The 25,045-nt window shown below is 36.4% G+C and overlaps 1 protein-coding gene across 2 annotated transcripts in view; it reads left to right on the top strand.

Annotated features, from left to right (window-relative positions):
- USP32 (ubiquitin specific peptidase 32) overlaps nucleotides 1-25,045 on the top strand; it is a 197,998-nt gene that overhangs the window by 122,547 nt on the left and 50,406 nt on the right. For both annotated transcript variants that reach the window (XM_004271728.4, XM_033431615.2), the window contains exons 6-11: nucleotides 540-671; nucleotides 2,310-2,417; nucleotides 4,256-4,371; nucleotides 4,975-5,037; nucleotides 6,241-6,324; nucleotides 11,884-11,945. In XM_004271728.4, the coding sequence (XP_004271776.2) occupies nucleotides 540-671; nucleotides 2,310-2,417; nucleotides 4,256-4,371; nucleotides 4,975-5,037; nucleotides 6,241-6,324; nucleotides 11,884-11,945 (565 nt within the window). The remainder of the gene's footprint in view (nucleotides 1-539; nucleotides 672-2,309; nucleotides 2,418-4,255; nucleotides 4,372-4,974; nucleotides 5,038-6,240; nucleotides 6,325-11,883; nucleotides 11,946-25,045) is intronic.

Raw genomic sequence — 25,045 nt, 5'->3', positions numbered from 1 at the left:
ACCAAAAATGAGTACAGATAAAAATGGTGTGGGGGGCTTCCCTGGTGGCGCAGTGGTTGAGAGTCCGCCTGCCGATGCAGGGGACACGGGTTCGTGCCCCGGTCCGGGAAGATCCCACATGCCGCGGAGCGGCTGGGCCCGTGAGCCATGGCCGCTGAGCCTGTGCGTCTGGAGCCTGTGCCCTGCAACGGGAAAGGCCACAGCAGTGAGGGGCCCGCGTACCGCAAAAAAAAAAAAAAAAAAAATGGTGTGGGAAGCCATAAAGGTCTCAGTTGTTTCCTGTTTTACATATTGGATTTAAATGGGGAACTGCAAAAAAAAATTTTTTCCATTTTAAAGCTTCTTATATGTTAATTTGAATTTAATTTTCATTCCATTTTAAATATAATGTATTTGTCTTTCAGAGTTTTGTTTTAGGTAATTTTTAGCAATTTAACTGGGAAATTAAAATATATCCTTAGAAGTTACATTATCAGGATAAACTAACTGCCCAGAAGAGAAGCCTGAGGTTTTATAATCTTGTTTCATTTGACTCTCAGTGGAGGAATCAGACATCATTGATCTGGAGAAACGCTATTGGTTGCTGAAGGCTCAATCCCGAACTGGACGATTTGATTTAGAGACGTTTGGCCCATTGGTTTCACCACCAATTCGTCCATCTCTAAGTGAAGGTAGGAACATTCTATTTCTACAGTGTTCCTTGCTAAACACACATAAGACCATCTTTTATTTCTAACCAATACATCTTAACTCTAAAAGGCTATAATGTTACAAGTTTGCAAGTTTCTTGCAAATAGTGTAGTTTAGTGGGAAAAAAAACTAAATTGGGAATTATAGTCTTGAGCTTCCTATTCTACCTATGTAGCCTTGCATAAGTCAGTTTTGCTCTCTCACCTGTACATTCTCATATATATAAAACATTTTGACCGAGACAGTGGTTACAAAACAGTACTCCAGTGAGGTGCCTCAGCATCTGGTGCAGGGATTAGGGAGGTGGCCACTGAGCAGGCAAAGCTCTAGGTTTCCACACATAGCCCCACCTGTTCCCTCACCGCAAGAGCCTCCACTGTTTTTATTTTACATAAGAAAGTTCCACTGGGGAATTACCTGGCGGTCCAGTGGTTAGGACTCTGCACTTTCACTGCTGAGGGCCCGGGTTCAGTCTCTGGTTGGGGAACTAAGATCCTGCAAGCCGTGTGGCGTGGCACCAAAAAAAAAGGAAGAAGGTTCCACTGTTCTATCCCTCCCTCCCTCCCCTGCCCCAAAAAGATTAAGAAACCACTGGACTGGACCATCTCTATGCTCCCCACTTAGCCCTAAACTTTCCATTGCTATAACTTAAAAAAAAAAAAAGTTAGTAATGCAAAGGGTAGTTGTTGGTGATATCACAAAAACCATATTTGGAATCTGAATACTTGGGTTCTGCTTCTGGTTCAGACCTTTTTAAACTTTTCTAACTTTTGGCAAGTCATGTAACTACTTCTAGCTTTGATTTTCTACTCTTTAAACTGAGGGCACAGAAGTAGAGTCTTACAGACAATCTGTATTCTTCACATTCCCAGTGTATTTCAGAAATACCTGTTTGGGGAGCCAGAACAGATAGGGCTTGTACCTACTTCAAAGGTGCAGTTGTGTTTTTACCTTTCTAGAATTGGAGAGTGATAAGTCATTTTATTTGAAAACAAAATTATTCCATTTCTATTTTTTACAAAAGGTTTGAAAACCACAGGATTATATTATAAATTCCCTTTTATTTCTGAATTTTAAAATATTTATAAATATTAAGTAATACAAAGAAGACTGCAGTACAGAATTTCTTTCTTTGGTAATATAGTGTGTTATTTTTCTTTGCTTCATGAAAGAGCTTAATGGAGCTTATTAATAACAACACAGTATATCTTTGATATGCAGTTCAACTTTTCTTCTTTTTTCCTTTTTCTTCTTAGTCTTTCCAAATAAGGATAATTGTGGTCTCTGACATTTTTTTTCAGTTCTTGATTTTTTAAACTGATTTTTATTTTTTACAGCTAAAGTCATTTTGAGCTATAGGAATTGATATAAAATAGAGACAGGCAGGCAAACAAAACCAAATACTAAATGATAGTAATGTATTTTCTGCTAGAAAGTTAAGTTTTATAATTATACCAGGAAAAAGAGAAATACTTCCTAGGACAATGGGAACTACTGATAAACTTTTTTTTTTTTTAATTCAGTCAGTTTATGGGAGTCATGCCTCCTTTCATAAACATGTCCTTATTACCATTAGGAAGTTTGTTTGTTGTGATTTACATTGTCTTCCTATTTTACAGGTTTGTTTAATGCTTTTGATGAAAATCGTGACAATCACATAGATTTTAAGGAGATATCCTGTGGGTTATCAGCCTGTTGCAGAGGACCCCTGGCTGAAAGACAAAAATGTAAGTGTGTTAAACACTATCACAAAATTTGCAAACTATACAGCGAAAAAAATCAGCATTCATTCATATAAAAATCATCTGTGGATTGAGGCTTGAATTTTCATTACTCTGGCAAATAGCAGTCTCATGTTGAGCTTTTACTGAGGTCGCTGTAAGGATTCAGTCACCTGTTTTCTGTGGAGTGATTTGGGATTTGTCATTAGTAACGGGGTTGATTTTTCCAGATGAATGTGCAGCTCATGATAAATGAACTACATCAGTCATGATGTATTTGAAAATGTTAAGCATTTAGAAAATATTTTCTGGTAGTCTATAGAGAATTTTGTGTCTTGCATGACTTGAAGTATAACTTATTTTCTGTCACTTGAATACATTAGTATTTTATTAGCAAAGTGAAATTTATGATCAAAACACAGTTTTATTAAATACTAAAATGGTCTTTTAAGCCTAACTAAAATGTTATAGTGTAATTTATAAGCATATTGAATTAATAAATCTTAACTATATTTGAGAAAATGCAACAGTTTAGGTTCCAACATTTAATTGGAACCTAATTCTAATATATTTACAAGTGTCATTATCTCTGTGTCTTTCTAAAATACAGCTTCACAAATGTTGCCTATGTGGGGTATGCTACTTGTTATTTGATATTCTTCAGTAATGTGCTGTGATGCACTCCATTGATTTAATAGCATAATTATTATGGGAGTATATGAAATAGATAAGTATGTAATCTAAAAAATGTATATTCCTTTTTTCTTCCCTGATATGGTATACCATTATTCCAACCTGGCTTTACGATAGATTATTTGTTCCCATTAAAGTTCAAATATTAAATAAAGAGGCCAAAATCTTTGCTTTTCAATTGAGGTTTATTATTGCCTTAAAAAAATTTTAATTTCTTTTTTGCTAGTGGAAGTTAATAAACTAGAGTGATTCATTTGATGTTAATTAGCAAAGTGCTGCTATTTCTAATTCTTAGTCTGTTGTATATAAACAAAGAATTGAAGAGTTAAAATTGTTCTTTGGCAAAAAATGAGTGTGCCTTAATTACATTGGAGAGGCAAAATCTTTATACAGTTATCCCTCAGTATCTGCTGGGGATTGGTTCTGGGACCTCCTCGGATACCAAAATCCATGTATACTCAAGTCCTTGTATAAAATGGCATAGTATTTGCATATAACCTATGCACATCTTGTGTAGTTTAAATCATCTCTAGGTTACTTATAATACCTAATACAATGTAAATAGTTGTAAATACAATGTAGATGCTATGTAAATAGTTGCCAGTGTGGCAAATTCAAGTTTTGCTCTTGGGGACTTTATGGAAAATTTTTTTCTTAATTTTTATATATTTTCGATCTGTGGTTGTTTGAATCTGCAAATGTGGAACCTGTGGATACAGAGGGCCAACTGTACCACCTTGTTATTGTTGATTCTTAATGTAGATGGAACATTTTCAACATTGTGAGAATCAACTCTGAAGTGATCAGTTTTAAATAGTACAAATTAATTTAAAGGCTTGAATTACCTCCTCAAAATCTGTGAGGTATTGTACAGTAATTTGGCTCTTACTTTTCAGTTTGCAAGGAATTTAACTCTAGATTTGGGGGAAGGATAGGGTTCTCCAACCTGGCTAATGATGTAGATAGAGAGACTTAGCAAGTATGTGCAGGAAGTCCTACAAGTTCAGAGGACTTTAATGACATAGTCTGCTCCAGATAAGCAGACTTAATCCAGAATATACTTGCTTAAGAAACTAAGTAATTTTACTAAGGCAGCTTCCAGTAAAACGTATTGTACTTCAGAATACTTCATAAGAGTTTCTTTTGTTTAGTTTGCTTCAAGGTGTTTGATGTTGACCGTGATGGAGTTCTCTCCAGGGTTGAACTGAGAGACATGGTGGTTGCACTCTTAGAGGTCTGGAAGGACAACCGCACCGATGACATCCCGGTAAATTCTGGTTGTATACATCTTGTTGCATGTAAATTTCCAACAGGAAAATGGAGTGAAAAATTTTAAAAAGAGATCAAGAGAAAGGGATTTGTTATTACCTCTAGTTGCTATATTATGCTACTCAAAATATCCATAGCTGAAGGTACAAAATTGGAAAAAGAATTTGCCTTAGAAAATTTCATAAACTGAATGTATTGTGTAAAGTAAAAATGAAAGCAGAGGGAAATTGGCTTAATTTTTTAAAGCAAGTGTAACAATCTATTAATGGTAATTTAAAAAAATACTTGACCTGGGCTTCCCTGGTGGCGCAGTGGTTGGGAATCCGCCTGCCGATGCAGGGCACACGGGTTCGTGCCCTCGTCCGGGAAGATCCCACATGCCACGGAGTGGCTGGGCCTGTGAGCCATGGCCGCTGAGCCTGCGCGTCCGGAGCCTGTGCTCCGCAACGGGAGAGGCCACAACAGTGAGAGGCCCGGGTACCGCAAAAAAAAAAAAAAAAAAAAAAAAAACTTGACCAAAATGTCGTATACCTTAGTCACTGACTAATAAAGATGATATCTACTCTTTTCTAATTACTTCTTTGGGTTTCTGTTTTTAAAGGAATTACACATGGATCTATCTGACATTGTAGAAGGCATATTGAATGCACATGACACCACAAAGGTGAGTCTCGCTGGGACTAATCCTTTTCTAAAAATACCTTGTACTCTGAATTGGTTTATATAGTTTATATATATATTTAAATCTCTTCTACCTCATCCCCACCAAGTGCTTATTTGGATCTGTTGTTACAACACCTCCAAGTTGTCTCTAAAGATAGCCCATTCCATCTTTAAACTACTCCATTAAGTGTTATATACATAAAAACATTTATTATATTTTATAAGCTAGGCATTTTATAAAAATTAAGTAGACACAGCCGTTGCCATCATTTATAATCTTTATTTCTCCCATTTTAATAAGTTATGGTAGGGCTAGCCTTATACTGAGTGAAAGAATGCACAGAAAAAAAGAACACATATTGTATGATTCCATTTATATGAAGTTCGAGAACAGAGGCAAAACTTAAAAATGGTAACAGGTGTTACAACAGTGATTTCGGGGATGAGTGATTTAACTGGGGAGGACCATAAGGATATTTGGGATGATGGAAATGACCTTTTATCTCAGTCTGGGTGGTACATATGTTCTTTTACAAAATTTAAAAAGTAATATTGGTAAAGATCTCTTCTGAGTTCTTTAATGGCAGCCAGAATAAGCATGTAATCAATAGCTTATATATATTTTGCCTTCTGTATGAAAATGTAATTTTTGGTACACTTTGACACCAAGAAAATATTGCTTTACTCAACTTATAAGAGTAATGTTAAATTGTATTTTGGGGAAATGTAATGTAGATACTCATTTTTTATATTTATTAAATTCTTTTAAATCTCTAAGAATTCTGATAAAATTACCAGATATTTCTAAGAAGGTCTTAGAAAATTGTTAGGATCAAAGGGCATAATCCAAAGAGTCTGCAAAAATGCTTTCAAAATTAGTAAATGCTTCATTTTCCCTACTCAGGGCCTTTTGTGGGTTCCGTAAGTGACCTTTGAACCAGAAGATACTGTGAGTTATTTCCCAGGTCTTATTGAAGGAAGAAGATTGTTGGGGATAAATTGTCCTCATTGCCATTGACTATTTCAACAAAATTTGGTTACTTTTAAACTTACCCTAGCTGGCCTACTTCTCAGATGAACACATAGCGTCTACCTTAAATTATTGGTTTTCTTTCAGACATATGACAATTAAAAGTTTAATAAACCAGATTTTATTCAAATAGTATAAAAAATGAGATCTTTTAAAATACTGTTTCTCTTTCAGATGGGCCATCTTACTCTAGAAGACTATCAAATCTGGAGTGTGAAAAATGTTCTTGCCAATGAATTTTTGAATCTACTTTTCCAGGTATGTTTAAGGTAAATGACAGGTACAGAGGACAGTGGTACCAGTAGTTCTGCATCTTTTCCATATGTAATAGTTATTACAACTAGGCTACAAAACCATATATTATAAAAAGAACTACATTATCCCATACACGACCTGAAGGATGGTGAGAGAGCATGAGTGCCTACTGAAGTTTCTCAAAGTCATGAGACGATAGGAGGGTAGAATAGAGCTGATTATGTTTATCTTACAAGTAATGACAGAGGAGAATGTAGACACATAGAGAATAATTTGCTATTTTTCTTCATTGTTGTCTTGTTTAAAGGCCCCTCCTAACAAGTAAGGCTGTGTGAACAGAGAGATGGATCATAAGTAGGCAGCTGTAAATTTTTCACAAAATATACAATCTTCCCAGTTAGGAGATTATCTTAGATGCAAGACTGTTTCTCAGTTCTGTTTTTTTTTCTAATTCTTTAGAAGGTCCAAAAAAGATTGAAGGAGAAGGAGGAAAGAATAGCTGCTAGGAGTGAGCAGCCATATTTTAACTGTTTTCCCAGTTAAAATACTTCTCTTGCTCCAATTAAAAAAAATAACTTATGGTTTCCCATTTTTCATGGTTCTTTATAAATATTTGTTGATTTAATAGTGATATTTTAGATTCTCCTTATTATATTTTCCTTTCCTTGTAAAAGCATCCCTGTGAAAGTCAGAAAGGTTTAGTATCTTTGTATCATGATCTTCCATTGCAAATAAAGAGTAACTTGTCTGTGACACAACGATGTTAGAATACATGGAAATTGAACTCTTCCTTATAGCTAATGACTAATTAATGTATATTTAAAGCATATGCAATCTGATAAGCCTATAATATCCATATAAATCACTCAGCTGCTCCACTATCAGTTTTCAGCAGGGATTTAAGTTGATGGCTTTGTAAAATAAAAAATGTACAAAAATAATATAAATCACTACTATAAACAGAAATGACTTGCTTGGTAATACGAAAATTGATCAGCTATTTTTTTATCTCATTTAAAATAATATTCTCAACTACTTTAAGTCATAATTAGTTATACAAACATTTTGACCACTTAAGTAAACTTTATGTTCACTTAATATATGAGTAAGCAGACTGTTATGCTAATTAGTTTTATTTTCTATCTGTGTCTTAAAATAGAGTTAGCTGGTAAGTTCAGTGATAAAAGCTTGAATTATGCTCTTATTTTATTTGCCAAGATCCCACTCTTGCCTGAGTATTTAAGTGTAACATAAGTATCAGTAGAATTAGTAAACCATTCCTGTGGTAATACTTTATTTTCAATCCTTTTTAATAAACTCAGTGCCCAATATTTTGCAGAGGAAGCATGCTAAACATGAGCAGGATCTTCTATCTTATACATTTGTCAGAAAGTATCAAATGTTAAATAATGTGGTAAGCAGAATAACTCAGCCTACCCCCACCCCCACCAATATCCATGCCCTAATCCTTGGAACCTGTGAATATGTTATTTTACATGGCAAAGGGGATTTTGCAGATGTATGAGTTTAAGGACTCTGAGATGGGGAGATTGGCCTGTATTATTCAGATGGGTCCAGTCTAATCACATGAGTCCTTAAAAGTGGAAAATCTTTCTCAACTGTGGTCAGAGAGAAAGAAATGACGTTGGAAGAAGAGTGAGAGAGGTGCAAGTGGCTAGCTTTGAAGAAAGAGGAAGGGGCCGCGAGCAAAGGAATGTGGGTGAACTCTAGAAGCTGGAAAAGGCAAGGAAGCGTATTCTTCCTTTGACCTCCGGAAAGGAATACAGACAGCCCTGTTGCCGTCTTAATTTTTAGCCTAGTGAGATCCATGCCTTACTGTTGACCTACATAACAGTAAGATAATGAATTTGTGCTGTTTTAAGCTGCAAATTTTGTGATAATTTGTTACAGCAGTAATTAAAAAAAACCGATACAGAGGGAGGTAATCCGTATTTATGGATTGGAAGGCTCAATACTTTAATGATGTCAATTCCCCTTCAGTTGATTTAAAGATTTGTGCACTCACAATCAGAATCCCAAAAAGTTCATTGTTGTCATTGTGTTTTTGCAGAACTTGACAAGCTGATTCTAAATACACAGAGAAGTATGAAGGGCCAAAAATAAAAATAGCAAAGGTGATATTAAAGAACAGTGGACTTGTATTACCAGATATTAGAACTTGTTATAAAATAACAGTATTGGGCTTCCCTGGTGGCGCAGTGGTTGAGAGTCCACCTGCCGATGCAGGGGACACGGGTTCGTGCCCCGGTCCGGGAGGATCCTACATGCCGCGGCGCGGCTGGGCCCGTGAGCCATGGCCGCTGAACCTGCGCGTCCAGAGCCTGTGCTCCGCAACGGGAGAGGCCACAACAGTGAGAGGCCCGCGTACCGCAAAAAAAAAAAAAATAACAGTATTAAGACAATGTGATATCTGCATAAAGTTAGACAAACCAGTGGAACAGTATTGAGAGTTCTTAAACAGACCTACATAGGTGTGATCACTTGATTTATAACAAAGAAGACATTGCATTGCAGATGCAAAGGGGTGGTCTTTTCAGTAAGTGGTACTGAATTAATTAGTATTCATATGGTGAAAACATGCCTCATTATTCCCACCCCATTATAATACATGAAAAGTAATTTAGGTAGATTATAAATCTAATAAATTTGAACGGTAAACAATAAAATGTCTAGAAAATAATATAGGAGATATTTTAATGACTTTGAGGTGGCAAAGAGTTCTTAAACAGGATGCATGCAGCAATGAAGACCCAATGCAGCCAAAATACTTCCAGAGAGCACTAAGCATAAAGAAAAGTTTTAAGTTGGACTTCAGTAAAATTAAGAATTCTTTTTATCAAGAGATACCATTAAGAAAATGAAAAGAGGGACTTCCCTGACGGTCCAGTGGTTACGATGCCACGCTTCCAATGCAGGGGACACGGGTTCGATCTCTGGTTGGGGAACTAGGATTCCCCATGCCACGTGGTGTGGCCAAAAAAAAAAAATGAAAAGATAAGAATATATTTGCTTTATCTGTATCCAACAAAAGACTTGTATATAGGGCATACAAAGAGCAAAAATCAATGAAAAAAAGGCAGAAGCTCAATATCAAAGTGTACAAAAAACTTGAACAGGTGCTTCACAAACGAGAATATCCAAATAGCTAATAATTATGAAAGGGGGCTAACTTCTTTAGTCATAATGGAAATACATTTTAAAATCACTCTTGGAGTACCATTAGACATCCATTAGAATGGTTAGCTTTGAGGTGATATGAAGCATTGTTGAGGATAGCAAGAAACTGGAACTCTTACACATTGCCAGTAGGAATATAAATTCTTACAAGTATTTTGGAAATTGTTTGGCTGTTTTTATGTATACTCTATGACTCAGCAAATCTACCCCATGTATGTACCCTACAGAAACTTGTATATCTGAGCACTAAGAAACATAGAATAAGTTCTTATAATCATTTTTTGTTACAGCCCCAAACAGAAAATGACCCGAGTACCTATCAACAATAAATACATAAACAGAAATGGTGGCACATGCATACATATGGTTTACTTTAAAACAATAAAAATAAATATACTGGTGCTACACACAACCACATGGATGAATCTTACATAATTTTGAGTGGAAAATACTGGACCAGAAAATTCAAAAGCAGACAAAACCAATCCATGGTGGTAGAATTTAGTAGAGTGAACACATTAAAGGGGTACAGTGGTGTCTGGGAAAGAACTCAAAGTGGAACTTTGGGAGAGGTAGCAATGTTCTGTTTCTTGACTGGATGAAGGTTACATAGGTGTGTTTACTTTGTGAAAAGTCAATAAACTGTACACTTAAGATTTGTTCACTTTTAACACTTTGCTGTACATGTGAAACTAACACAATATTGTAAATCAGCTATACTTCAATTAAAAAATCTTTTTAAAATATTGTTCACTTTTAAGCATGTATATTATATTTCCTTTTCATTAAGTTTGCTTACAAAAACCCAGATACCTGTGCTTCCCTCGTGGTGCAGTGGTTAAGAATCCACCTGCCAATGCAGGAGACACGGGTTTGAGTCCTCGTCCAGGAAGATCCCACATGCCGCGGAGCCACTAAGCCCGTGCACCACAACTACTGAGCCTGTGCTCTAGAGCCCACGAGCGACAACTACTGAGCCCATGTGCCACAACTACTGAAACCTGCACGCCCTAGAGCCCGTGCTCTGCAACAAGAGAAGCCACCACAATGAGAAGCCTGCGCACCGAAACCAAGAGTAGCCCGCGCTCACCACAACTAGAGAAAGCCCGCGCGCAGCAACGAAGACACAACGCAGCCAAAAATAAATTTAAAAAAAAAACAAAACCCAAAGCCCAAGTATGCATCAGTAGGAGAATGGATAAAATGGTATTGTCAAACAGTGGACTGTTACTCAGCAATAAAAAAGAATGAACTACTGATACATGCCTGAATCTTATAAACCTAATTTGTGTACTGTTAATTGTACCTCAAAATGTAAACAAAACTATAAACAGGCATGCTGATGTATTTACAGGGAGCTGTACTAATAGCTATAATTTACTTTGAAATGCATGTAAAAAGATGATGAATTGAGGGATGAATAGATTAAGTATAATAAAAATGTTAATGTTAGACTTAGGTGATGGGAATGAGGTGTTCAGTGTAAAATTCTTTCAACTTTTCTGTATTTTTGAAAATTTTCATGTTAAATGTTGGGGGAAAAATCATATCTTTTGTGATGATATTTAGAGAAGGCAAATAAGTTGAGGAGAAAATGAGCCTTAAAAAGCATATTTAGGGCTTCCCTGGTGGCGCAGTGGTTGAGAGTCCGCCTGCCGTTGCAGGGGACACGGGTTCGTGCCCTGGTCTGGGAAGATCCCACATTCCACGGAACGGCTGGGCCCATGAGCCATGGCTGCTGAGCCTGCACGTCCAGAGCCTGTGCTCCGCAATGGGAGAGGCCACAACAGTGAGAGGCCCGCGTACCACAAAAAAAAAAAAAAAAAAAAAAAGCATATTTAGCACTAGTGGCAATAATGTTTTTCTTAGAGTTGTTCAAATTGAAATGCCACCATTATCCTTCATTTTCTGTGTCCTTTTCATCTCCCCTTCACCTCTCTGCCCAGGTGCCATGGTATACTCTTCAGATTTCAGGAAAGGAAGTAATATTCTCTATGTGAGATAATTAAGATATATAGTGTTAATGAAATATTCTGAAAAGTAGTTTCTTCCTTTCTTTCTCCTTTTCTTCCTTTCTTCCTTTCTCTGTCTCTGTCTCTCTCTCTCTCTCTGTCTCTTTTTTATCACGCAGAGATTTGGAAATTGCCTTCCATTGCAATGGTTTGTTTAAAAAGAAACAACAGAACAGAAAATTTAAGTTTAAAGTTCAGATTTGCTTAAGTGGATCATTGATAATTCATCAATTGAAAGCTATTGCTGATTTAGATTCCCATCTAGAATATGGATCTCATACAGAGAATGTGAAATAGTCTATAGTCCAGTCATTGGCACCAAAGAAGTTTAATTTACCACTTTTATCTCTAGGTATGTCACATAGTTCTGGGGTTAAGACCAGCTACTCCAGAAGAGGAAGGACAAATTATTAGGTAAGTTTGTAGTTTCAATCTGTACATTTTTCATTATATAGTTGAAATTTCTGACACCTGAAATATATTGTTACTGAGTAACAGCATGTCCCATTTTAACGTTATCATTACAATAGCACTTTGTTTCTCCAAAACAGTTACATAATGAAATTTTTTGTTAAACTAACTTCCTAACCAAGGGATTGGGTTAAGATATTTAAAGTGTACAATGTGGTGACTTGATATATTGTATACATTATGAAAGGATTCCACCCATTGAGTTAATTAACACACCATCATCATCAGCTCACATATTTATTTACCTTTTGGGGGTGGGGGTGAGAACATTTAAGTTCTGCTGTCTTAGCAGGTTTCATTTATATAATAGATTGTTATCAACTATATCACATTGGATTTGAAGACCTTATATATCTTATAATGGAAATTTGTACCTTTTTACCGACCTCTGTTTCTCCCAGCCCCTGGCAGCCACTTTCCTCTTCAGTTTCTGAATTTGACTTTTTTTTTTTTTATATCATGCAGTATTTGTCTTTCTCTGTCTGGCTTATTTCACCTAGCTTAATGCCCTCCAGCTTCATCCATGTTTTTGTAAATGACATGATTTCCTTCTCTTTTAAGGCTGAATAAAATTCCATTTTATATATATAAAAACACCACATTTTCTTTATCCATTCATCCGTTTTGGGACACTTAAGATTGTTTCCATACCTTGGCTAGTGTGAATAATACTGCAATGAACTTGGGAATAGAGCTGTCTCCTCAAGATAATGATTTCGTTTCCTTTGGATATATACCCGGGAGTGGGATTGCTGGATCATATGGTAGTTCCATTTTTAATTTCCTGAGAAACCTCCACACTGTTTTCCGTGATGGCTGTATCAGTTTACATTCCCACCAACAATGTACAAGGGTTTCTTTTCTCTACATCCTTGCCAGCATTTGTTATCTCTTATCTTTTTTATAATAGCCATCCTAAAAGATGTGAGATGATATCTCATTGTGGTTTTGATTTGTATTTCCCTCATTTTTAGTGATGTTGAGCACCTTTTCATGTAGCCATTGGCCATTAGTATGTTTTCTTTAGAAAAATGTCTATTCAGGTCCGTTGCCCATTTTTTTTTTCTTTGCCCATTTTTTTAATTGGATTGTTTTGGTTTTTTGCTAGTGAATTATATGAGTTCTTTGTATATTTTGGATATTAACCCCTTATCAAATATGTGGTTTGCAAATATTTGCTCCCATTTTATAGGCTGCCTTTTCATTTTGTTGATGGTTGCACTATTGACACTCTATCACATATGCACATACGTATATACCTCTGATGGAATTTGTAAATTTTTTACAAAAATGAGAGTATTCTGAAATATAGTTTTACTTTCTGCTTACATTTCCACTGCAGATAATATAAAATGACACTTGTATTTATCAATAAAATCCTCTTATAATTTAAATGATTGGCTAATAGGTCCTATTCATCCCCTAATTTTATCTCTATTTTTCTTTAACATAAGTATATTGGAACAATTTAGTAATAAAGTCTATAAGCCTTTGATTAGGGATTTACTTAGGCAGAATTATTGAAGTCATATACCTGGGTTAATGAGCCTGTATATTTTTATAGTTATAATTCAATTTTTAATACCTTAAGTATCTTTCATTGCTTTAGGATTACTATTATACTACATGTTTATATAGAAAGTTTTAGAAATATGACTGAATCTCTACTAAACTTTGCTTTTAGAATAAAGTCTCAACATATAGTTTGTCACTTGACTTTTTCCTAAAGTAGTGTGTATAACTACTTTTTTAGTAGTTTCTTTTGGCTTTGGACTAATGGATAAAAGAGATTTTACTGAAACAGTTGTTGGGAACACCAGAGAACAAGATTACATAGTCACATTTAAATAGGCAGTGCCAATTGAGATTTAGGTTAGTTGAAGTAGTAAATATATATTTTTTTTAAAATGTTGTTTTCCTAAAAACTGTAGTCTTGTGTAGTCTTTTTAATTTTCATACTCAGAAGACTTCTTCTTATTTACAGTTTACAGATGTTGACAGTGTTGCTTGATTTTCTCTAATGTTTAACTCTCGTAAAATAAAAATTAAAAATACATTGAAGTGTACAAATGAGATAGTGTAAGGAAATACTAAAAGGCTTTTATGTAGCTGCAGTAGCTTTTTTTTCTGACAGCACTGCAATATAATTTCATATTATACTAATATCTTCTTAAGTCATTATGACTTAGCATAGATATTAAGAATGCTGTGTAAACTGTATATATATTTCTTGGCTTAATTATTTTGCAAATGTTCATAGCAACCCTATTTAAAAATATAATGTTGAGATAATCTTATATTTTTATAAAACTTTGTCCTTTGCAAAATACTTCCACTTGGGTTATTTCATCTAGTCCTCAGAATAACTGCATGAAATTAATTTCATCATCCCATTTTGTAAAAGAGAAAACTGAGATTCACAAAAGTCGAGGAAGTTACCTAAAATTACATGGAGGTGGCAGAATCAAGTCTAGGACTTTTTTCATTAAAAACACTACTGCTTTCTGTATTTTTCAATAAATCTGAATTTTAAATCCTAGGTTCCAAATTTTTTATTTCATTTGGATTTCTGAGTTTTGTTTTATTTTGCCTCCATTTTTCACGTCAAAAATTCATTTTACTGTGATGGTTTTTGATGGATGAGTCAGGGAATCACACCTCTAGTTGCTAGACGGGATGCTACCTGATTCATGAATCATTGAATAAACTGAACTAGATCTTCAAAAAAAAATTTTTTTTTAATAAAAAGTAAAGGATGAGGAACTTCCTTTGTGGTCCAGTGGGTAGGACTCCACACTCCCAATGCAAGAGGCCCGGATTCAATCCCTGATTGGGGAAATAGATCCTGCACGCATGCCACAACTAAAGAGTTCGCATGCCACAACTAAGAGCCGCATGCCGCAGCTACGAAGTCTGCCTGCTACAACTAAAGATCCCACGTGCTGCAACTAAGACCCAGCACAGCTAAAATAAATAATAAATAAATAAATATTTTAAAATAAATAAAGGATGAGTCAGGTTGTTACATAGGCAATGAAGTGAAAGAAATATTTGTCTCAAAAAAAAAAAGAAAGAAAGAAATATTTGTCGCTAACTTAAAGAATCAGTACTTTTTTTAAAGATCAGTATCATGGACTTCCCTGGTGGTGCAGTGGTTAAGAATCCGCTTGCCAATGCAGGGGACACAGGTTCAATCCCTGGTCTGGGAAGATCCCACATGCTGCAGAGCAGCTAAGCCCGTGTGCCACAACTACTGAGCCTGTGCTCTAGAACCCATGTGCCACAACTACTGAGCCTACGTGCTTAGAGCCCCTGCTCTGCAACAAGAGAAGCCACCGTAATGAGAAGCCTCCGTACCGCACTGCAGCAAAGAGCAGCCCCCGCTCGCTGCAACCAGAGAAAGCCCACACGCAGCAATGAAGACCCAAAACAGTAAAAAAAATTAATTAATTAATTAATTTAAAAATCAGTATCATGATTTCTGCAATGGCTGAGTGAAGATCTCAGCAAATTCTCTCCCCGAAAAGCAACTGGGCAAAATTGTCAGCCAACCATTTCAGGACTCTGAAAACTGAACAGAGTTATTCAACAAATTGAGAAGCATTTATTCAAGAAAAACTACTAAACCTTGGTAAGAATAATGGGATTCTGTAGTATTTCTACCTGAGACTGTTCCCATGCCCTCCCATCCAACAGATCTGCATGATAGTTTTACCAGGGCAGGCCAGAGAGGGCTGACTTGATTTGCAGTAGAGCAGGGCTGAGTGCCTGGCCAAGAGAATTGTAAAAAAAAAATGGGGGTGGGGGGTGGAATTAGAAGTTTGGGATTAACATATACACACTACTGTATATAAAATAGATAAACAACAAGGGCCTGCTGTATAGGGAACTATATTTGATATCTTGTAATAATCTATGATGGAAAAGAATCTGAAAGGTATATGTGTATATATATATATATATATATATATATATCTGAATCACTTTGCTGTACATCTAAAACTAACACAACATTATAAATTGACTATACTTCAATTAAAAAATGAAAGCAAAAAAAGAAAATAAGAATATAAACAATCTTATAAAAATATTGTAAAAAACAGTAGAGATTACATGGTGGCAAACAATCAGGGAACATCGCTAGCTTGGGGTTGAGGTACTGGTTAAGGGAAGCAGCAGATGGACAGCCCAGTCAAAATTTTAACAAAGACATCCAGAGAACAAGATAACCATAGTGAGTAAACTTCCCCATATTCTAAATGATTTGGAAGGCTGCTAGTATATACAAGACTACATGCAAGCTCAGAAGACACCAAAGCGAGCCTTAGATGTCTATTCATTCCTGGTTTAATGGGAATCCTTGCACATGCAGAAAGTAAAAGCCTTCCCTTGCACAGAGAAGGTTTGTAACCTTTCTGAACTTTGCATGTGTTTCTCAAATGGTGAACACAGATCCATCAGAGAAAAGGTGCAAGTGGCTCCAGATGTTTAAGCACAGCCTCTCACCAGTCATTGGCTGGCAAGTAAGTTATGCTCTTCCCAAGAAATCCAGGCTTAAAAATAAATATAAGAAATAATAATAAAACTGGGACTTCCCTGGTGGTCCAGTGGTTAAGTCTGCCTTCCAATGCAGGGGACGTAGGTTTGATCCCTGGTCGGGGAACTAAGATCCCACATGCCGTGGGGCAACTAAGCCCGCGTGCCACAACTACTGAGCACACGGGCCACAATTAGAGAGCCCAGGCACCACAACTAGAGAGTCCATGCGTTCTGGAGCCCATGCGCCACAGCTAGAGAGAAGCCCACATGCTGCAACACGGAGCAGCCCGTGTGCCACAGCGGAGGATCCCACATGCCTAAACGAAGATCCTGCATGCCACAACTAATACCCAATGCAGCCAAAAATAAAATAAATAAATAAATATTTAAAAATAATAATAAAACTGAGCAGCCTTATACTTGCAGAAGAGACAGACTCTACAGAATTAGTTCTGGAAGTCACAAGGAAGAACACACGGGGGGGCGGTCAGAATCCAGAGTTGCTGAAATATATTATCAAATATGTCTGATTTTCGATAACAAAAAATTACAAGACATTCAACAGAATAGGAAAATATGACCCGTATACGGAGGGAAAACTAGTTGATAGAAACTGTCTCTGAGGTGGCCACTGATGTTAGACTTAGTACGCAGACTTCAAAGCAGTATTTGAATGTAAGTGTTTTCAAAGAACTAAAGTAAGCTTTGTTTAAAGAATTAAAGTATCATGACAATGACTGCTTAAATACAAAATATCAGTAAAGAGACAGAAATTTTAAAAGAGAAGCCAATAGAAATTCCGGAGTTGAAAAGTACAGTAAGTGAAACAAAAATTCACAGCAGATTTGAACCGACAGAGAAATAACCAGCAAAATATAATATAAACCAATAGATTTTTCGAATATGAAGAACAGAAACAAAAGAATAAATAAAAGTGAACAGCACTTCAGAGACATATGGAATGCCAGAAATAAGTATACCAACATAAACGTAATGGAAGTTCCAGAAGGAAAGGAGGGAGAGAGAAAAGAGCAGAGAAAAATATTTGACAAATTAGTGGCTGAACCTTCCAAAATGTGTTGAAAATCAGTAATTCAAGAATTCCAGTGAACTGCAAGTAAGTGAAACATAAAGAGATTCATATCTAGACACATGGTCAAACTGTTCAAAGCTATAGGCAAAGAGAAGATCTTCAAAGCAGGAAGAGAAGAATGACTTCTTTTGTAGACAGCAACCCCAAGTCAACAGCTGACGTTCTTAAAAGATGGAGGTCAGTAGCCAGTGGGATGGCATTTAAAATGCTGAAAGGGGGCTTCCCTGGTGGCGCAGTGGTTGAGAGTCCGCCTGCCAATGCAGGGGACACGGGTTCGCGCCCTGGTCCAGGAAGATCCTACATGCCGTGGAGCGGCTAGGCCCGTAAGCCATGGCCGCTGAGCCTGCGCACCCGGAGCCTGTGCTCTGCAACGGGAGAGGCCACAACAGTGAGAGGCCTGCGTACCACAAAAAATAAAAATAATAAAAAATAAATAAAAATAAAATAAAATGCTGAAAGGGGAAAAACTGTCAATCCAGAATTCTTTATCCAGCAGAACTATCTTTCAGAAATGAAGGTAAATATAAATACTGAATTTGTTGCTAGTAAACATGTCCTAAGATAAATGCTAAAGAAACTTCTTCAGGCTGAAAGGAAATGACACCAGACACTTGGTAATTTGACTCCACACAAAGAAATATAGAGCACCAGTAAACATAATTACATAGTTAATAAAAGACAGTATAAATATATATTTTCTGTTTCTTTTTACTAATTTAAAATTAATGAGATAGTGATTTAAAAATTGTTTTTGTAACAGAAAATGTGTGACAATAATAATACAAAAAGAGTAGGAGGCAGAGCTATATTTGAGTAAGGTTTCTATATTTCACTGCAATAATTTAGAGTTAATCTGAAGTAGAATATGTTAAGATCCATATTGTAACTCTAGAGCAGCAACTAAGAAAATAATCCCAAAATATGGTTTCTTAAAAAAAATTAAAGTGATATACTAGAAAATATCTATTTAATGCAAAAAAGGAAGTAAAGGAGGAATAGAGGAACAAATAAAAATACTTGAGGGCTTCCCTGGTGGCGCAGTGGTTGAGAGTCTGCCTGCCGATGCAGGGAACACGGGTTCGTGCCCCGGTCCGGGAGGATCCCACATGCTGCGGAGCGGCTGGGCCCGTGAGCCATGGCTGCTGAGCCTGCGCGTCCGGAGCCTGTGCTCCGCAACGGGAGAGGCCACAACAGTGAGAGGCCCACGTACCGCAAAAAAAAAAAAAAAATTGAAATAAATAGAAAACAAATAACTAAATAGTAGGCATAAATCCAAACCAATAATTACCTTAAATAATAATGAATTAAACGCTCTAATCAAAAGCTAAAGATAGACTGAATCTTTTTAAATCCAACTACAGACAGTCCCTGAGTTATGATTTTTTGACTTTATCATGGTTCAAAAGCAATAACATGTTTAGTAGAAACCATATTTTGAATTTTGATCTTTTTCTGAGCTACTGATATGTGGTACAATACTCTCTTGTAATGCTGGGCAACAGCAGTGAGCTGCAGCTTCCAGTCCGCCACTTAATCACAAGGGTAAGCAACCAGTACACTTACAACCATTCTATACTAATGCAACCATTGTGTTTTTCACTTCCAGTATAATATTCAATAAATTGCATGAGATATTCAACACTGAATTATAAAATGGGTTTTGTGTTAGATGATTTTGCTCAACTGTAAGCTAATATAAGTGTTCTGAGCACGTTTAAGGTAGCCGAAACTAATCAATCTATGATGTTCAGCAGATTATGTGTATTAAATACATTTTCAACTTAAGATATTTTCAACTTATGATGAGTTTATCGTGCCATAACCCCATCATAAATTGTGGATGATTTGTACTTGAGATTTAAAGACACAAATAGATTGAAAATAAAAGGATGAAAAAGATGCAACCATGCAGATAGTAATCATAAGAGAGCTGGAGTGGCTATACTGATATTACAATTAAAATGGCTTTTATGCAAAAAAATGTTACTACAGACAGACATTTTATAATGATAAAAGTTTCAATTCATCAGGAAGATATAACAATTGTAAATATATATGCACCCAGTAACAGAACAGTCTACCCAGCAAACAGCAGAATACATATTCAAGTGCACATGGAATACAGTCTAGGACAGACTGTATTCTAGGCCATGGGTTTTCATACTCTGGCCCTTTGGCTAACTTGGGAATGCTACCTGATTTTTATACAGCCTGCAAGCTAAAAATGTTACTTTACATTTTTAAATGTTTGAAAACCATCAAATGGGGATTAATAATTTGGGACACTTTACAATTAAATGAAACTCTAATCTCAGGGTACACAAACAAAGTTTTATTGGAACACAACTATGCACATTCAAAGAAACCTTTGGGGAATGGAAATTTGTTAACCTGATAAAGATTTCTGGAAAAACCTACAACTGATATATCTAATGGTTGGAACACTGAAGACTTCCCATAAGATCAGGACAAAGGCAAGGATGCTTGCTCTCACCACATCTATCACCTTTGTATTAGAGGTTCTAGCCAGTGAAATCAGGTAAGATTAAATAAATAAATTTTTTAAAGTCATCCAGATTATAAAGGAAGAAGTAAAACCGTTCCTATTTGCAGACATAGATTCTAACTCTTAAAGAATTCACGGAAAATCTATTAGAATTAATTAGTTCAACAAGGTTGTAGGATACAAAACCAATATAAAAAATCAATTGAATTGCTATTTACTAACACTGAATAATTTGAAAGTAAAGTTAAAATTAAGACTCTAGTTCCTTTCTCAATAGAATCAAAATAAATAAAATCCTAGGAAACAAATTTAACAAAAGAAGTGTGAGACTTGTGCACTGAAAACTAACTACAAAGCCAGGCTGAGGGAAATTAAAATCTTTGTAAATGAAGAGACTTTCCGTGTTCATGTGTTTGAAAACTCAGTACTGTCAAGATAATTCTTCCAAACTGATTTATAGATTCAACACAATACCAATCAAAATCCTAGCTTTTTTGTAGAAACTGACAAGATATTCCTAATTTTCATATAGAAACACAAAGAAATCAGATTAGCCTAAACAACTTGGAGAACTTCCTGAACTTCCTGAATTCAAACTTACTGTAAGGCTGCATTAATCAAGGTAGTGTGGTACTGGCACATGGACAGACGCACAGGTCAATCAAGCTGAACTGACAGTTTAGAAATAAACCTTTATATATTTGGTCAATTAATTTCCTACAAATTTGCCAACAAAATGTAATGGAGAAAGGGTTGTCTTTTCAACAGATTGTGTGGGAATAGTTGGATATCCACCTTGAAAAGATTTAGATCCTTACCTATACCATGCAAAAACAATGTAGTCCAAATGGATCCCATAGACCTAAACATAAAAACTAAAACTATAACACTTCTGGAGAAAAACAATAGAAAGTCTTTGTGATTGGTATTGCCAAGGATTTCTTAGATATAACACCAAAAGCACAATCCATAAATGAATTTGTTTTGATAAATTGGACATAGTCAAAATTAAAAACTTTCAAGTTTCAAGAGACACCATTAACACAGAGACTGGGAGAAAATATTTGCATATCATTTATTCAGTAAAGGACTTGTTTCCAGGTTATATAAGTGAGTGTTACAACATTTTTAAATCCAAGTAAAATATGCAAAAAGCTTGAATAGGCATTTCACTAAATATATATGAATGAATGGCTAGTACACCCATGCATTTTCAGGGAAGGCAAATTAAAAGCACAATGATAGCAGTGACTCAGTGAAACTGGTATAGTTCCAAGAGCCTGTCTTTCCACAGAAACAGTGAAAAATAAAGGAAAAACTGTCAAAACAAACTTTGTTAGAACTCTCAAAAAGAGTTGAAGGTTTATAGCAACTAAGCAAATGCTGGATTTTAAAAAAAGGCCAACTGAAAAAGCAATAGGAAAACTCTGGCAATTATATTTGCCCTTATCTGGTTCATTGTCAGTCTTGAAGATGGCAACCCATGTTCCTGGTTTAGGCACCTGTGCTTGGTTTCACATGGAACAGAGCACACCATGTTCACAAAGATTTGTGTGTGTTTGTTCTAACCTGTCTGGGTTTATTTGAAGAACTGACACAAGGAGTTCATCTCTGGTATGCCTAACTGAGAACTTAACCAGGCTGGAAAAACAGTGGGCATTCCTCAAAAATATTGTAAAGCAAATGAACAAACCGTAACCACCTGGGGCAAAAGATTATAGTTGAGCTGTACAACAGAGTGCCAAAAGTCTAGGAGGAGAAGCTGGAGAGAGTTTCCTTGGAAAATTAGAGCATTTGAAAGCACACTTATGTATACTAGCAAATTTAGAAAGCCTTGCACATACTTGTGGCAAGATGCATGCTCAGAATAGACCTGAGAATACCCCTATGTTTTCACCTCTGGCTAATCTCTAGACTGAGGGCATGTATAAAATGAAGGCTAAGGCAGCTGTAAAGAGCCTGGATAAGCATTGAAGAATTTCCCAGCACAGAGCTATTCTGTAAAGACAGGAGTGGTTTTTGTTTCCTCCTCATCTTCTTCCTCTCCTCACCCTGCCCTCCTCCATCCCCTCCTCCCTATTCTTCCTCTCCTCCTCCCTCTTTTTTTTCCCCCTACTATTCCTTTTCTCTCCCTCTCCCCTCGCTCCTGCCATTCAAGGAAATCTCTCTCAAAACACTAGCTGAACACAAGTGAAGTGAAGAGAGACTTCAGAGACAACATATAACAGACTTTACAAAAAATAGTTTAGGAATGTCACTGAACAAACACTATAGCAAGCAACAAAAACCAGCGGGGGCGGGGGGAGGATCAGATTTCCAGAGTTGCCACATTATAATATTCAAAAGGTCTAGTTTTCAACAAAAATTATGAACCATGCAGCAAAACAAGAAAGTCCATTGCACATTCATAAAAGAAATTAACAGAAACTGTCTCTAAGGGAGCACAGACATTGGACTTTGTAGACAAAGATTTTAATCAACTATCTTAAATATGTTCAGAAAGCTGCTGGAAACCATGAACAAAGAGGTTAAAATAACGAGGAGAATGATGTATGGACAAACAGATAATATCAGTAAAGAGAAAGTATAAAAAGGAACCAAGCACAAATTCTGGAGCTGAAAAGTACAATAAGCAAAATGAAAAATTCAGTAGAGAGGTTCACCACCAGATTTGAGTAGATAGAAGAAAGAATCAGCAAATTTAAAGGTAGTTCAATTGAACTATCCCAGACTGAGGGGTAGAAAGGAAAAAGAATGAAGGAAGATGAACAGAGCCTAGGAGACCTGTGAAATAGCAGCAAGCATTCACGTGATGGGAATCCCAGAAGGAGAGGAGAGGAAGTGACAGAATACTTGAAGAAAAAACTTACCAAATTTGATAAAAGACAAGAACCTAAACATTCAAAAAGCTCATTGAACTGCAGGGTTAAACTCTAAGAGATCCACATGAAGACACATTATCATCAAGTTGTCAGAAGCCAGGGACAGAATTTTGAAAGCAGCAAGAGAGAAGCTACTTATCACATACAATGGATCCTCAATAAGATTTAAAGTGCTGAAAGAAAAAACAAGAATTCTATCCTGCAAAAATATTTCTCCAAGAATGATTTCGATTTTGAAATTAATTCTTATACATGACCCCCAAAGCATAAGCAACCAAAGAAAAAAAATGGATAAATTTGGCTTCATCAAAATTAAAAAACTGTTCATCAAAGGGCATTGTCAAGAAAGTGAAAAGAAAGCCTACAGAATGAGACATAATATTTGTAAATCATAGATCTGACAAGGGTCAAGTAAGTAGAATATTTAAAGAACTCCTACAGCTCACCAACCAAAAGATAACTCAATTTTAAAATGGGCAAGGGACTTGAATACACATTTCTTCAGAGTTGATATACAAGTGGTTATCCAGCAGTTGAAAAGATGCTCAAAAACATTAGTCATTAAGGAAATTTTGCAGTTCAAAACCACATGAAATTCCACTTTGCACCTACTAGGGTATTTTTAATTTTTAAAATGGAAAATAAATTTTTTGATGATGTGGAGAATTTGGGATCCTCATTGCATCACTGGTAGAATTGTAAAATGGTGTAGCTGCTTTAGAAGATAAGTTGGTACTTCTTCAATGTGGAATTACCACATAATCGAGCAATTCCACTTCTAGGTATATACCTAAAACAATTGAAAATAGACACTCAAATACTTGTAGCCAAATGTTTATATCAGCACTATTCACAATAGCCATAAGGTGGAAACAGCCCAAATATCAACCAGTAGATGAATGAATAAACAAAATGTATATCTATGCCATGAAATATTAGCCATAAAAAGGAATGATGTACTCATACATGCTACATCATGGATGAACCTCACAAATGAAGAAGCCAGACACAATAGGTCACATATTATATGATTCCATTTATATCCGTGGTCCCCAACCTTTTCGGCACCAGGGGCTGGTTTCGTGGAAGACAATTTTTGCACAGACTCGGGGGGTGGGGTGGGGGGAGAGTGCTTCAGGCAGTAATGTGAGTGATGGTTCAGACGGTAATGCGAGCGATGGGGAGCGGCAGATGAAGCATTGCTCGCTTACCCGCCACTCACCTCCTGCTGTGTGGCCGGTTCCTAACAGGCCATGGACCAATACTGGTCCATGGCCTGGGGGTTGGGGCCCCCTGATATATATGAAATATATGAAATATCCAGAATAGGTAATCTATTGGTACAGAAAGCAGATTGGTGATTGTCAAGGGCTGGGGGAAGAGGGTAATAGAAAATAACTGATTAGTTGGGATGTATGAAAATGTTTTGGAGAATTTTATGGAGAATTTTTGGAGAATTTTATGCTTCACAAAGCATAAAATTAACAATTGTAGCACTGTTGGTGGGAATGTAAATTGATACAGCCACTATGGAGAACAGTATGGAGGTTCCTTAAAAAACTAGAACTACCATATGACCTAGCAATCCCACTACTGGGCATATACCTTAAGAAAACCATAATTCAAAAAGAGTCATGGGGCTTCCCTGGTGGCGCAGTGGTTGAGAGTCCGCCTGCCGATGCAAGGGACACGGGTTCGTGCCCCAGTCCGGGAAGATCCCACATGCCACGGAGCGGCTGGGCCCGTGAGCCATGGCCGCTGAGCCTGCCCGTCCAGAGCCTGTGCTCTGCAACAGGAGAGGCCACAACAGTGAGAGGCCCGCGTACCGCAAAAAAAAAAAAAAAAAAAGTCATGTACCACAATGTTCATTGCAGCACTATTTACAATAGCCAGGACATGGAAGCAACCTAAGTGTCCATTGACAGATGAATGGATAAAGAAGATGTGGCAAACGTATACAATGGAATATTACTCAGCCATAAAAAGAAATTAAATTGAGTTATTTGTAATGAGGTGGATGGAC

The sequence above is a fragment of the Orcinus orca genome, chromosome 19, assembly GCF_937001465.1.
Source record: "Orcinus orca chromosome 19, mOrcOrc1.1, whole genome shotgun sequence".
Classification (NCBI taxonomy): domain Eukaryota; kingdom Metazoa; phylum Chordata; class Mammalia; order Artiodactyla; family Delphinidae; genus Orcinus; species Orcinus orca.
Note: the sequence above shows the minus strand (reverse complement) of the source record. Positions and strands in the feature narration are given on the sequence as shown.